The sequence below is a fragment of the Cottoperca gobio genome, chromosome 1, assembly GCF_900634415.1.
Source record: "Cottoperca gobio chromosome 1, fCotGob3.1, whole genome shotgun sequence".
Lineage (NCBI taxonomy): Eukaryota > Metazoa > Chordata > Actinopteri > Perciformes > Bovichtidae > Cottoperca > Cottoperca gobio.
Window position 1 is genome coordinate 4,459,272 of NC_041355.1, and position 15,192 is coordinate 4,474,463.

At 44.0% G+C, this 15,192-nt stretch overlaps 1 protein-coding gene across 1 annotated transcript in view; it reads right to left on the reverse strand.

Moving 5' to 3' along the window:
* Positions 1-5,406, reverse strand: part of frem3 (Fras1 related extracellular matrix 3) — a 32,088-nt gene extending 26,682 nt beyond the window's left edge. Inside the window, exon 1 of the mRNA XM_029434076.1 lies at positions 378-5,406. Within this exon, the coding sequence (XP_029289936.1) occupies positions 378-5,406 (5,029 nt within the window). The remainder of the gene's footprint in view (positions 1-377) is intronic.
* Between the last annotated feature and the right edge of the window lie 9,786 nt (positions 5,407-15,192).

A 15,192-nucleotide genomic window follows, 5' to 3' on the forward strand; every position in this document is an offset into this window, starting at 1 on the left:
CTAAATGCTTGATTATGTTTCCCAGTTAGTTGATCACTTTGTCTGTCTGCTGTTTGGGGCTGGGCAGGTAGAGTACAGTGGATTTATTAGAGAATCATTAGAACTTTAAAAACACTCTGCCTGCTATAACTGGGAAGGAGCTGAGAGTGTTAAGAGTGAACAAAAGCAATAAAGTCGCTGGCCATGAAACCAAAACAATGAGTGAAAAATGCTAAAATGCTTCATAAAAATTGGGTTTACTGAACAGTCAGGTGTCAATTGACCTCTAAAATATTACACATGGTCATTTATTCCAGTGTTAATATAAAACTATTTATTAGTGCATGTTCACTTTTGAAAACTCTGTTAAGAGACTAAATGGTGTGATATTGTCTTACTTTGTGTGAAGGTCTTGATGCTGTCGTTGCCCAGGGCAGAGTTCATGATGAAGCCATGCAGAGGAACCTCAGAAACAGTGTATTTCAGGACACTCTGGGAACTGTCGCGGTCCTCTGATCGAAGGGCCTTGCTGGTAAACACGAAGCCCAGGTGGCTTGTTTGGAGGACCTTCAGTGAGGCTGCACCTTTGTTAACCAAAATCTGGGGCACGCCATTGTCCACAGTGTTGATGTAAATGGTCATCATCTGGGGCTTGCGTGTCTCATACACAGTGTCAGGAAAGACATAGAAATCATTATGAGTGCCATCTGTGACAGTGAAGGAGAAGCTGTCTTCGTTAGTCTCAGTGCCATCGTGCTTATAGCTGATAAGGTTCTCGTTTAGGTCCTGCTTGGAAAAGGTTGTGATTGGTTTGGTATTGTTGAAAAGTAACTGCCCGTGCACTGGCACCTGGGTGATTATGAATCGCAATAGGTTGTCTGGGGTGTCCCGATCCTCAGCTGTCAACTCAAATGGTGTGATGAGCTTGGTTTCTCCCTCCTCCACAACCAGCTTGCTTATAGTCAAGACAGGTTTCTTATTATCGACATCAGTGATAGACACTCTGAATGTACGGAAAACAGGATTGTAACCGTCGGTCACCTCAAACTCAAAGCTGTCCATTTTCATTTCATCGTCAGAGGTATGGATGTAGTAGATCTTGTTGCCAGCAAGCTGAAGTTGGGTGAAGGTGGAAATGGGAACACCTGGTTGGTCAGTGCATTCTAAGTGACCTCTACTGGGTGCTCTTGTGATGCTAAAGCTGAGGAATTCATCAGGACTGTTAATGTCAGTGGTGCTGAGAAGGTCCGTGGTAAGAGTTACTTTCCCTCCTTCTTTTAGAGTCACACCTTTGTTGATAACATCTGGAAAGGCCATGTCAATGCTTCCAATGTTGATGTAAAAGTAACGGTCAATAAGTGGATTGAGGCCATCTGTGACATCAAACTTCAGCAGGTCACGGATTCCTTCCTGGCCTGTGTGTACATACTGGATAAGCTGTTTGTCGATTTCGTCCTGTGTGAAGTTCATCCCTAGGGTAATATTACCTAAAACGTCACCAAACTTGCTGATTCGCTGAAGGTAGCCTTGGCCTGGGCCGTAACGTACGACATATGTTAGCTCTTTGTCTTCAGAGTCAAGATCTGTGGCCTTTAAAACTCTGTTGCTGATGACTTTTGTCTCTCCAATATCAACATCAAGGCCGTCATTTATAGCCATCCGTGGTGTCTCATCGTCAACAGGAATAACCATGATAAGAACAGTTTTTTCCACTGTATGTTTCCTATCTGAAAGTCTGATTACAAAGCTGTCCTCTTTGGTCTCTGAGTCATCGTGTTCATAGACAATGTTCGATGCCTCTTTGATCTGTTCCAAGTTGAACTTTTCCACAGGGATGGTGCCAGTGCTGAGCTGCTGAACTATTGTACCATGTTTGGGTTTTTTGATAATCTCAAAGTGCAGCTCATCCCCAGGGATGTCAGCATCAGCTGCATTCAGAATTGGTGTGTCAATGACCAGACTCATACCCTCCATTACCACAAACTCACGGATGAAAATCTCTGGCTTCTCGTCATTGGCTGGAATGATGACAATGGGGAAGAAGTGGCGTTCAGAGAAGTTAATACCATCTGAGCAACGGAAGGTGAAACGATCTTCTACAGGTTCAATCCCTTTGTGGATGCTTTGGACATAGTAGATATGACCGAGGGCAATGTCTTTAATGTTAAAGGCAGTGATTGCTGTCCCTGTTCTGGATTTCTCAGAGCCTGCGGATGGGGAGATGTTCTCCACATAACCAGATGTTGGTTGGACGATGATGGTGCACAGGATATCGTCATTATCAGTGTCGATATCCTCTGTTTGGATGTGGTCCAGAGTAATGACATTCTTCTCCCCCTCCAGTCCGACAAACTGGTCTCCAACACTGACAATAGGTGGAATGCTGTCAACAGGAAGGATGGTGACTTGAACTGTCACACCTTGGATCTTGTTGCTGCCAACTACCCACTGCTCTGACAAATCAGACAGAGTAAGGTTGAAGGAGTCGTATTTTTTGACAGGTCCAATTTCCCCGGATGTGTGAGCATACACCACAACCCCGTTAATGATGTCTTCCTGTGTGAATCTCTCAGCGGGAGCACCATTAACTAGGATTTCACCCAGCCTGGGAGGCTCTTCAACAATGAAAGTGAGGATGAGGTCATCTGTGTCTTCATCACGGCCCTGAATGACATTACTTGTAATCTCCGTGGCTCCGTTCTCCAGTACATCGATGGCTGCTCCGAGCACACCGGCTGGGAGCATAATCGTGGGGATCTCGTCATCAACGGGCTCGATGGTGATCTTAATCGTGATGGGTACCTCATGATAACCATCACTGACATCAATCTTTATGATATCACCTAGGGATTCCTCTCCACCGTGGATGTAAGTTAGGTGACCATTTGCAATGTCTTCAAGTATGAATGTTTCTCCGTTTACCATGTCGATCCCCAAATACTGCAGCTGCCCGTACCAAGGAATCTGGGTCACAGTGAATATGATATTTTCATCATCTGTATCTGTGTCTGTGGCGTGCAGCTCTTTCCTAGTGATGATATATGTAGCTCTTTCCATAACAGTGAACCCTGTGTTGGTGATAAATGGGGGTTTGTTGTCCACTGGCTGTAAGAAAATGGTAAATAGTCCATCTACTGTGTTACCAGCAGTGTCTTCCACAATGAATGTGAACTGAGCCACTTTTGGAGTGATGCCTAGCTCCTGGTTTGGAGGCTTGTAAGCTACTTTGTGATGATTAACCTGGGCCTGTGTGAACTCTGTAATTACAGTGTTTGGGCTGTCAGTCAATACGATTTCACCTAAGGGGGCTGGATTGTTCTCATCTGTGTCAGTTGGGGGCTTAATTATGGTGTACTTCAGGTCCCTGTCTTCTGAATCCAAATCAGTATAACACAAGAATTTCTTCTTGAAGTATGTTAGCTCATACTCCTGGACGGTCATGTGAAGGGTGGTGCTGGGAAAAAGTTCTGGAGCAAGGTCATCAACAGGGTGGATTTTGATGCTGAACATGTGTTCGCCAGATTGATTAGGGGGGTCGTTATCATCGTGGACTCGGAACACAAACTGATCAATCACAGTGGTAGTGCTATGAGGTCCGATGTGACGGTAGAACAGCTTTCCATCAAGAATATCTTGCTGAAACCATTCAGTTACCACCTGCTCAAACATCTCATCTGTCTCGCTGAACTTCCAGAGAGACGGGTCAGACGGAGGCTCCACTTGCCTTAGCAGGAGCTCCCCTACAGTTGAGTAGGGCGCTTCCAAGATAAACTTAATGGTGGAGTCTTCTGAATCAATATCTGTGGCGCTCAGGATGAAGGGAGAGATCTGCATGACTTCATTCTTGAATAGCACCAGGCCGGTGTTAGCATTGATAATAGGCGGCTCATCATCAGTGGGAGCAATAGTGATGGGGAACAAAAACTCCACTTCATTACTGCCATCTGTCATTCTAAAAATAATGTTGTCGCTATAGGTATCGCTGCCGTCATGCTGGTACACCACAATGCCGGCGTCTAGATCGGCAGGTGTAAAGAATTTCCTGCGAGCGCCGAGCATGGTCAGGTCTCCATGCTTTAAGCCATCAACAACCGTTATTCTCACATCTTCCAGGTTATCCTCATCACTAATCTCTAAATTGTCAGCGCTGGAGAGAGCTCGGGACTGCCCTTCAAACAATAGCTGCCCTGTATTTTTGGTTGCTACAGGAGCCAAGGTATTCATAGGCTTCACCACAATCATAAATGCAAACGTTTCAGACACAGCACCATCAGTGTCTACAATTTCAAACTCAAGCTGGAAAATCCTCTCTACCTCTGAATCCTCTGAGGGTGGCTTATACGCTATTTTAAGATCTTTGATGTCTCTCTGATAGAAAGAGGTGATAGGCAGGTTCTGATCATCTGTGCTGATGATATAGCCCTGCTGAGGGCTCAGTGGTGTAGTAATGTTGAAGATTAAATCATCTGGGTCAGATTCAACATCTTCAGCTGCCAGCATGTCACTTGTAATAGCTGTCATCACAAACTGATCAACCTCCATCATCATCATGGCTACAAAGCTGGGTTTAGGACCGGTATTCTCTGTACCTTCTCTGATTCTAACCATCATTTGGAAATGCTCCTGCATTATGGTGTTACCTTCGTTATCCTGCAGCTCTACCATCATTGGAATATAGTCTCTGTTAGGTGAGTTGGTTTTAGCTGTGTGCTTGTAGCGAATGCCTTGTTTCACAAACTCATCACAGTCAATCATTTGGCCATTTGAGGGGTTATTCAAAAGAGTGCCATACCTGGGAAGATCTCCAGCGCCGACTAGCGTGGCAATCTTACACTGTGTGACACCATCCTCAAAGGAAAACTCCAGAAGCTTTTTGTCAATAGGGTTGCTGTCACCACTGAGCTTTTCAACATTAAGGGGCATATTCCTGGTAAGGATCTCAAGCTGCTGGAAAACCACCTCCACTTCCAGCATGAAAGGGATGACAACTGTGTCCGTCTGGGAGTCATAACGAAGTTGCAGCTTCACACGATCCTTGCTGGGGCTCCGAGATCCAAAATGAGTGTATTTCACTTCATCTGGTCCAAATGAACAGGGGAACCTTTTAGGGGTCAGCGTCCCAGGTTTCTGGGACAGTGGGTCATTGTCCAAAACTGTGATGTGGCAGCGGTCGCCAGGCTGGACTTCTGTTACCAGGTCATTTACAGGGTCCAGAAACACAGACCTCCCAAAAGGCACCCTGATCCCATTGTTAGCGATGATGATGTTGTCTTCATTAGGTCCAGATCTGTGGTGATAAAGGTGAGCTGGGTCAAATGGCTCTGCGTCTACTGAGGCAAAACAGAAGCTGAGAGCAAATGTCACAAACAGGCCTCTTAAAAGTGCCCACTTTTGACAAAGTGGGGAACTTTGCAGACAACCAGCCATATCCACTGCTAGTTGCCTTGCAATTTACAAGCAAGTCAGCAGTAGCAGGCTATCCCAAGTGGGGAAGAAGCATAAAAAAAGAAAACTCTCTGTGATGGTTTGGGCCTTGGCGTGTGTTCTCTGTGTCTCTCTCTCTCTCTGTTTCTATGTGGCCACACAGAGACACAAGTGTGGTGAATGCTGCAGGGCTGTGCAGGTAATAATGAAACAGTAGTCAGTGACAGGCGCAGGCTCCTCCTGCTGTAAGCGCAGGGAGGGAGCCTCCTGCCCCCATGGCTAATTTAAGAAAGACCATTGGACAAGACTGTAAAAGTGCTCCCCCCAACAAACACCCACCCTTCTCCCCTTCTCTCACTGAAAGAGGTGGGGGATAGAATCCAGTGCAAAACAAACTAATTTGGTGGATTCTATGTGATCAAATACATTGTAACTCTCTGTATATTTTATTTAAGTTTTAACAAATTTGACAATTTATATTTATGTATTAAAGATTTTGGAAATAGCTATGCCTTTGTTGTATTTTCTTAATCTCCTTGCTCCTTATTTCTAAATAAATCAAAAAAATGTCAACTGATCATTCCTTCTTTTCAAGGGTTACTTTTGGAAATGACTGTGTCCATAAGAATTTAAGAAACAGAAAATGTATGTTGGATAATTTTTTTAATGCATTGGACCAGTGCCCTCTAATGGGTAAATGCTGTGCACTTAAATTCAATAAATAGAGCAATAAAAAGTAATTCTTGTGGATAATAAACAGCTTAGTGTGAATTTGATTCGGGTCAAGTATCTCTATAAGCCGCTCAAATGTCACTTTGAAGTCAGCAATATGCTCTGATGTATCATCATTGACCTGTGTGATTTCACACACTGCTTCAGAGGTCAACGGAGGGCTCTACGAGTGGGAACTATGTGAATGAAGTTAGCAATCACAAATTGCTGTACCATCAAAGTCTCTCTGTCAAGTTCAAATTTGGCATCCCAGCTCTATTCCTGTGTAGTTGGGGAATCATTGCACAACCTCTCACAACTGTCAGTTAAAGGGAGAAATGCACGATGTAATTTAAGTATTCTTTTCTGTTTGTTCTAAATTGTAAATAATAAAGTTTGTATTCAAATAATGCAATGCATTTGCCATGTATCTGAGTTCTTACCCAGCCTTCAATAAACACAAAATGCTAAGTTTATTATCACCATCAATTTTGTGTTTTTCCCACGTGACAGAGTGCCTCTGAGGTCGTGTCAGCGGGACACCTCGGCACCGGAGTGGCCATAAGTCCCACACAGAGGGACAATAACCTGGCATCAGCTGGCAGGACAGGTGTATGGACACTGTTTGGTCTCACACACAGAGAGAAAAGACAACACAGCTCAAAATACTGCTCAGACGCTTTGTCAAGTGAGTAGCAAGTCTTAGTTGTTGCTACTGTATAAAGTCAACATCCCTGGTAGTAAGACAATAACTTCATGTAAGATTTAAACCATGCAATCTTGGAAATCTTCTACTTTATTATGACAGGGTCTAATTAAATATATTCATACAGGCAGATATTTTACTTGCAAAGAAAATGTTTTAAAATCCGAAAGATGGTTTTAGTTACACAATAAATGTTACTTTAACAATTATATAAAGGAAATACACAGAAAAGTGTTTTCTTCTGCAGTTACACTGGCACAGCACAGCATGGAGAGATCAAGCAGTCATACTGGATGCAGTGAGAATGTGAGAATGTGTACTCAGTATGGTGCACAAGGTCATGTTAAGATAAAAATACCTAGTAGCCTTTTATGGATCATCTTTTGAGTTGGGCCTGACACTCGATGAAGTGATCCGTATGCATTGCTCGAACATTTTTGCTGTTCTTTCAAAGGCAATGGTTGACATTTTTTAAAATCTATTGAAAGTTTTACCTTCACTTATATCAGTGATGATATATTACTGTATTGCAGGATACATTTAATATTAGTTACATTTTTAGGACGTAAATACAACTGTAAATTCATCTAGCTTAGCGCCAATGGAAAGTGTTTATGATCTATTAATCTCTGTTAAGTACAAGAATGCAAGATTGAAAATCTACTGTGGGGACACCTTTACCTTTAAGCAATTAATACAAGTCTAATTTGATAATGCAACTATAACAATTTCAATGATTATTCTGTAAAGTTCCTCTGTTTATTGGACATGGTAATGTGTTTAGGACAACACTGTGAACCACTCACCAACCTTCCCTGAAGCGTGGGTCAAATAGCAGAGATGCCATATGCATCCAGGCATTCTGTATCACACTTTTCATTGCATCCTCTAAATAAATCTTGCCCTCCTTACTTGACCAGCCAAGAATAAAAATGGACACACACACACACCACCGGATGTAACTATAGAAACAAACACGCCAAGCTTTTTATACTCTGTTACTCCTGGATTTTACTCACATTCTTCCCATGGTGAAAAAGTGTTCGGCAACATATCAAGATCAATGAGCTAAAATGTCTGAAATCCAAAAAAGAAAATGCTACTTCTCCAGCTTTGGGTGATCAGTTGATACGGAAAGGAAAACAGCTTCTAAATGCGTCTGATCTGCTGCAGCATGGCATTCATTAAGCCATTAGATTGACTTTTGTCCAGTTTATATATCGAAGACATGCCTTTAATGAGCGTCTAAGGTAAACAGAGAGAGGGAGTTGGGTCGAAGCCAGGCCCCGCTGCCCAAGATCAACTCTTCATCCAGAGGGCAGCTAATGATGACAGCAGGCAGTAATGACCACATGATAGATGGAAAACAAAGCCTGAGTGGGATCCCTGTATCCCTAACAGCCACACAGGGAGAAGACAGGACTTGCTTTCGTACCTCTTGGTTGCAGTTGTCACGTCTGTCAAGATGGAGCCACATTCAGATCCAGATCTCCATTAACCTTTGTTAAGCTCTGAGGAAAGATGTTTTCCTTAAATGAAATACTTTAGTAGGGTGTCTTTTTCTTTCTTTTTTTAATGTGACATTTGTCATAATGTATTAGTATTAGTATATGTATTAGATGTCTCTTTTAGCTCGAGGGATGAATCAGTCCACCACTTTGATCCAGACTGAAATATCTTAACAACTAATGGATTGATTACCATGAAATGTGGTGCCCCTTGGGATGATTTTTGGTAACTTTGGTAATTCCTTAAAGATGCAATATTTAGCAATGTATCAAATGACAATGCTAAAACAATTTGGCAACAAACCTACAGAGAATTATAACCCGAAGCTCCATTTGGCTTTACAGAGCTTCATAGTGAGTTTCAGGAAATTGGTAAATTGCCAAGTCAAAGTTACAAGTACAGCCCCATACAGTCTATAGTGCAGCCCCAGACAGTCTATAGTGCAGCCCCATACAGTCTATAGTGCAGCCCCAGACCGTCTATAGTGCAGCCCCAGACAGTCTATAGTACAGCCCCATACAGTCTATAGTACAGCCCCATACAGTCTATAGTACAGCCCCAGACAGTCTATAGTGCAGCCCCATACAGTCTATAGTGCAGCCCCAGACCGTCTATAGTACAGCCCCATACAGTCTATAGTGCAGCCCCAGACAGTCTATAGTGCAGCCCCAGACCGTCTATAGTGCAGCCCCATACAGTCTATAGTACAGCCCCATACAGTCTATAGTACAGCCCCAGACAGTCTATAGTACAGCCCCAGACAGTCTATAGTACAGCCCCATACAGTCTATAGTACAGCCCCATACAGTCTATAGTGCAGCCCCATACAGTCTATAGTACAGCCCCATACAGTCTATAGTGCAGCCCCATACAGTCTATAGTACAGCCCCATACAGTCTATAGTACAGCCCCATACAGTCTATAGTGCAGCCCCAGACAGTCTATAGTGCAGCCCCATACAGTCTATAGTGCAGCCCCAGACAGTCTATAGTACAGCCCCATACAGTCTATAGTACAGTCCCATACAGTCTATAGTGCAGCCCCAGACAGTCTATAGTGCAGCCCCATACAGTCTATAGTGCAGCCCCATACAGTCTATAGTACAGCCCCATACAGTCTATAGTGCAGCCCCATACAGTCTATAGTGCAGCCCCAGACAGTCTATAGTGCAGCCCATACAGTCTATAGTGCAGCCCATACAGTCTATAGTGCAGCCCCATACAGTCTATAGTGCAGCCCAAGCCCCAGACAGTCTATAGTGCAGCCCCATACAGTCTATAGTGCAGCCCCATACAGTCTATAGTACAGCCCCATGCAGTCTATAGTACAGCCCCATACAGTCTATAGTGCAGCCCCATACAGTCTATAGTGCAGCCCCATACAGTCTATAGTGCAGCCCCAGACAGTCTATAGTACAGCCCCATACAGTCTATAGTGCAGCCCCAGACAGTCTATAGTACAGCCCCATACAGTCTATAGTACAGCCCCATACAGTCTATAGTGCAGCCCCAGACCGTCTATAGTACAGCCCCATACAGTCTATAGTGCAGCCCCAGACAGTCTATAGTGCAGCCCCAGACCGTCTATAGTACAGCCCCATACAGTCTATAGTGCAGCCCCAGACCGTCTATAGTACAGCCCCATACAGCTATAGTGCAGCCCCAGACCAGTCTATAGTGCAGCCCCATACAGTCTATAGTGCAGCCCCAGACAGTCTATAGTGCAGCCCCATACAGTCTATAGTGCAGCCCCAGACAGTCTATAGTGCAGCCCCATACAGTCTATAGTGCAGCCCCATACAGTCTATAGTACAGCCCCCATACAGTCTATAGTGCAGCCCCAGACCGTCTATAGTACAGCCCCATACAGTCTATAGTGCAGCCCCAGACCGTCTATAGTACAGCCCCATACAGTCTATAGTGCAGCCCCAGACAGTCTATAGTGCAGCCCCATACAGTCTATAGTGCAGCCCCAGACAGTCTATAGTGCAGCCCATACAGTCTATAGTGCAGCCCCAGACAGTCTATAGTGCAGCCCCATACAGTCTAGTGCAGCCCCATACAGTCTATAGTACAGCCCCATACAGTCTATAGTACAGCCCCAGACAGTCTATAGTGCAGCCCCATACAGTCTATAGTGCAGCCCCATACAGTCTATAGTGCAGCCCCATACAGTCTATAGTGCAGCCCCATACAGTCTATAGTGCAGCCCCATACAGTCTATAGTGCAGCCCCATACAGTCTATAGTGCAGCCCCATACAGTCTATAGTGCAGCCTCACAGATCTGCAAGCATGGCTTAGACTCAAGAAAAAACTAAATACAGCACAAAATCAACCAAGAGGAAAATAATCGGTTATAAAGTCACAACAACATTTTGTTATGTGACTTCACACAACTTAGTTGATGTAGCCTAATTCTTAGAAAACATAGGTCAGAAAAAAACATTTGTTAAACTTAAATCATTACAACATTCCACAACTTAGCACACTGACAGAAGGAGAGGAGAGGAGAGAAAAAGAGAGAGGAGAGGAGAATGAAGAGAAGAAGAGAAGGAGAAAAGGAGAGGAGGAGGAGAGGAGGACGAGAGAGAGGAGGAATGAAGGAGAGGAGAGAAAAGAGTGAGAGGAGAGGAGAAAAAGGGAAGATTGAGAGGAGAGGAGAGAGGAAAAGAGGAGAGGAGAAGAGGGAGGCGAGGAGAAAAAAGGTGCGAGAGGAGGAGGAGAAAAGGGGAGAGGAGAGGAGAGGAGAGGAGAGGAGAAAGAGGCGAGGAGAGGAGAACAAGGAGAGGAGAGGAGATGAGAGAAGAAAGTAGTAGGGAGGAAGAGGTGAGAGGAGAAGGAGAGGGAAAAGGAGAGGGAGAAAGGGGAGAGGAGAGGAGATGAGAGGAAGAAGAGAGAAGAGGAGAGGAGAGGAGAAAAGGGGAGAGGAGAGGAGAGTAGAGGAGATGAGAGAAGAAAAGAGTTCGAGGAGAGGAGAGTGTGTTTCTGTGTATGTGTGTGAGAGAGACACAGCGAGGGGAGAGAGCTGGACCACCCACCCGGAGGATTCAGAGGCACAGGATTCACAGCCCATTCTGTTGACCTGCCACAACGCCCCAGCTCTGGGCAAGGCCCTCCCCAATTGTTCCGCCTGCTAACATGAGGAGGGGGGTTAGACAAGGGGGGATGGGGGGTGGACGAGCAGTAAACAGTGGGCTGAGCTTCTCTCCTTCAGCGCACAAAGGGGCTGAATTGTGTCGGGACTGGAGCACTTTTTAGAGTGGCCCTGCCATGGGGCCTGAATGAAACATCTGTGGAGGCTGAGCCCGAGGGAGAAAATGCTATTTTGCTGTTCAACCACACTGACAACCTGTTTTCTCTTTCTTTACCCTCCCACCCCCACCTCCCATCCCACACACCACCACCACCACCGCCTCCCCTCACTGTTATTTCTCCCTTGGCCTTGTAAAACTATTCATACTGTATACTCACATTTGCCAAGCAAGTAACAGAGAAGCAACAGTAAAAGAGAGAGAGAGAGAGAGAGAGAGAGAGAGAGAGAGAGAGAGAGAGAGAGAGAGAGAGAGAGAGAGAGAGGATACACTGAAATGTATACTGGATTTTGACATATTATTCCCACTTGAAAACCTGCACAAAGAAACATACATATGAGACACCAGCAACAGTCTGCACAGTCTGTTGATCAAGTCCAGGTTTCAGTTTGCATTTTAAAGCCTGCCGACCTGTTTGTTGAGTCCTGATGAGCTGTATACAAAAATTGTATCAGTTAGTGAATTTTAAAGTAACATTTAGCATGAAGGCTTTGAAAAGCGTGCAGGGGAAGTGACACATGCGATACCTCGACTTTCTCAGAATCTGATTACAAATGCTTAATGAAAGATTCTTTAAAAACTTCATGATAATCTCACTATTTGTATTTCTTGTCCAATCAACATTTCAATGTGGTGACATCGCCACATTTCCTGATCCAAGCAATTAACAAAAAGTTCAATGTTACTATTAACCAATAGAAATTCAGTCAAGGAATTTGAAGGTGGCTCTCAAAGAATCCAAACAACCAAAGAGGATTCAGCTGGATAACTAATCCCCCTTAACAAACATACATGAATGTTAAATCTTAATTGCAAAACACCTCATAAGTTGCTGCTTGAGTCAGCAAACGGTGAATAGTATCAGTGATAAGTGTCAGTGTGTCCAGGTCCAGGTGCAGGTCGTGGCATAATGTCTGCACTGTACACCTGCATGAATATAATTATGCGTGATTAAAACACTAAATAAAGCAGTTTCACATAAAAAATCGGTATTTCTGAGGCTTTTGGGCAAAACAGGCGGTGAGCCGAGCTACCGCTAATATTTGTTTCTGACATGACTTTTTTGTTGTTGCTTTTGGCAGAGGGCCACAACGCTAACACACGCTCAAATGAGGATATAACAGGCAACCAAATGAAACGGACCATCACCTTGATTAAATATACGGATTTCTGTAGGTTTGAAAATTACTGGAAACATTGGGATAATGTAAGCACACAACTCAACAGAATATACAACATATGTCTATTAGTTTGAAGACATTTTATTCAGGAAATGTTACATATACCTTGAACTAATGCTTTCTTCATTGATGGACAAAACTATGAAAACGATCCTTTAATGCATCAAGTTGCAGAGCGCTAACGTCCTTTAATCAGATGAACACAGTGACTATAGTGGCATATGGAGGCTATCATGGGTGACGAGTCCATCCATCCATCAACATCACCTCCCCTCGTCCAGAAAGAACCCCCACACTCTCGGCCCTCTTTCTCCAATGAGAGGGACCACTGAGACATTTCAGTTTAATTGAAGGGGAAACAAAGATCCCTGCTTACTTCCTGGTCACCCATTTTCTTTAATCAATTTCCTCCCTTTGGTCCTATATCATCTGTAATTACTTTCCCTTTCCCGCCCCTTCCTCCTGGAGTGAAAGTCCACATACACAAATATGAGGACACACACACACACACACACACACACACACACACACACACACACACACACACACACACTTATTGCTAACCCCCTACCGTAAGCAGGCAATACCTTCGGCATCAATACTCGTTGCCCCCCTTTGGCTCCACCAGCTTGAACAATGGAGAAGGCCCACTGGCTCCAGAACCCCACCAAGCAACCCCTGACCCTGCCCACCTACTCGACTAAACCCCTACACACACACACACACACACACACATACACACACACACACACACACACACACACACAGGTTCATGTGGTATGTACTTTTATATTCAGGTCGTAGACATTGTCACACACAGCTCACACGAGTCTGCAGTGAATAGGGGGGGGGGGGGAGAAGTAAGGAGGGTAGGGGCAAGGGAAGGGGGGTGGGTGGGGGGGGGGGGGGGAGTAGGGCCACTTTAAATACCAGCTCAGCTTGTAATCACTGGAGTTTGAACTCAGAAGACTTCTTATGCTAAGAGGTCAAGAAGCCAGAACACTCATTCACTCCCTTCTTTCTTCCCTGCTGCCCTCTGTCACTCACTCCTCTCAATGGGTCTCTCTGATCCATAAGCTGGTCGGGTCGTGTGTACAGTGAAGCCAGTGCTGATATCCTGAGGAAATGCGTTGTCTTCCACTGTTTCAACAAAAGTACATTAGTAAGACAAATTCATCGTGGCAGAAGCTCAACTTCCTCCTGCGCTCAAGTTGCCAAAAGGCAAATTTGCAAATAGCACCAAAGGGAATTCATTAAATGTAACCTGCCTGCCAAAAAGGGAATATGAAGACAATGCCTGTAAATATAACATCTAGTGTAAAACCCGCTGCTCACCTCAGGAAATGTTGTGTACATCTGGTATAGACTGGTTGAAAATGCCCTCCAAATTATACACCTTTATTGGACTTCACATATCCCACATATGACCACCCAGAGAACGCAGCCCATACCACCCACACAGTATTGAGTGCATTTATCACTCAGCTGATGCAAGTGTGCTTGATGAATGAAAGCGGCTGAACAGTATTGGCATCGTTACTTAGTTTGATGTGGAAGCGAAACATCAGAAACTCCTTTTATAAATAGGTATTAGCCATGAGAATAGGAGAGGAAAGGTGTTGCCTGTAGGCAGCAATTGTTAAGTGAATGCCGAGAACAGTGCTGGTGAAATATTGTAATAAATAAAGATCTGAGGAGGAAATGTTTGTGTGTGGTAAAGACGGGTCTAAAATTGACCTCCAGTTAGTCAGCGGTGCAGTGGGATACGGATTGAAGGTAAACACTGGTGTCAGCCAGAGGATACAGAGGGTGCTGCAACTAATGATTATTTTTACTACTGCTTAATCTTTTGATTAGCTGAGACCAGCATATATTTACCATTTCTATTTGATATCACGTGATTCATTTATTAGCAAAAATGTTATCGATGTTACGTGGTTTGTTTTAATAAAACAAATGAACTTTAAAGCCAACATGGACAAGAAGTGCTTTGAGAACTATGCTGTGAAAACGGAGCAAACTGCATCTGCTGATGAGAACAGTGTGATTTGGTCAAAAGATCCGTAACAAGTGAGTAAGTGAACTTTGAGTGGAGATCATTTTTTTCAACCTCTGTTTCCGGGATCAAGAATGAGCTTTCAAACTCAACAGAAAATTACAGTTAAATCATTTTTATAATCAATTAGTTCGATGTTTTTTTTTCTGTTTTATATCACCGAAAATATCCTTGTGTTAAAAATAAAAGCAGAGGGATGCGTTAGTGGGGGCATGTTGTTTCAAGGTACAAGTGAAACTACTACTACTACTACTACTATACTATTTTTTCTTCATTGCAGCAATATCAACAGACCCAAATCAGTGATTAGATACT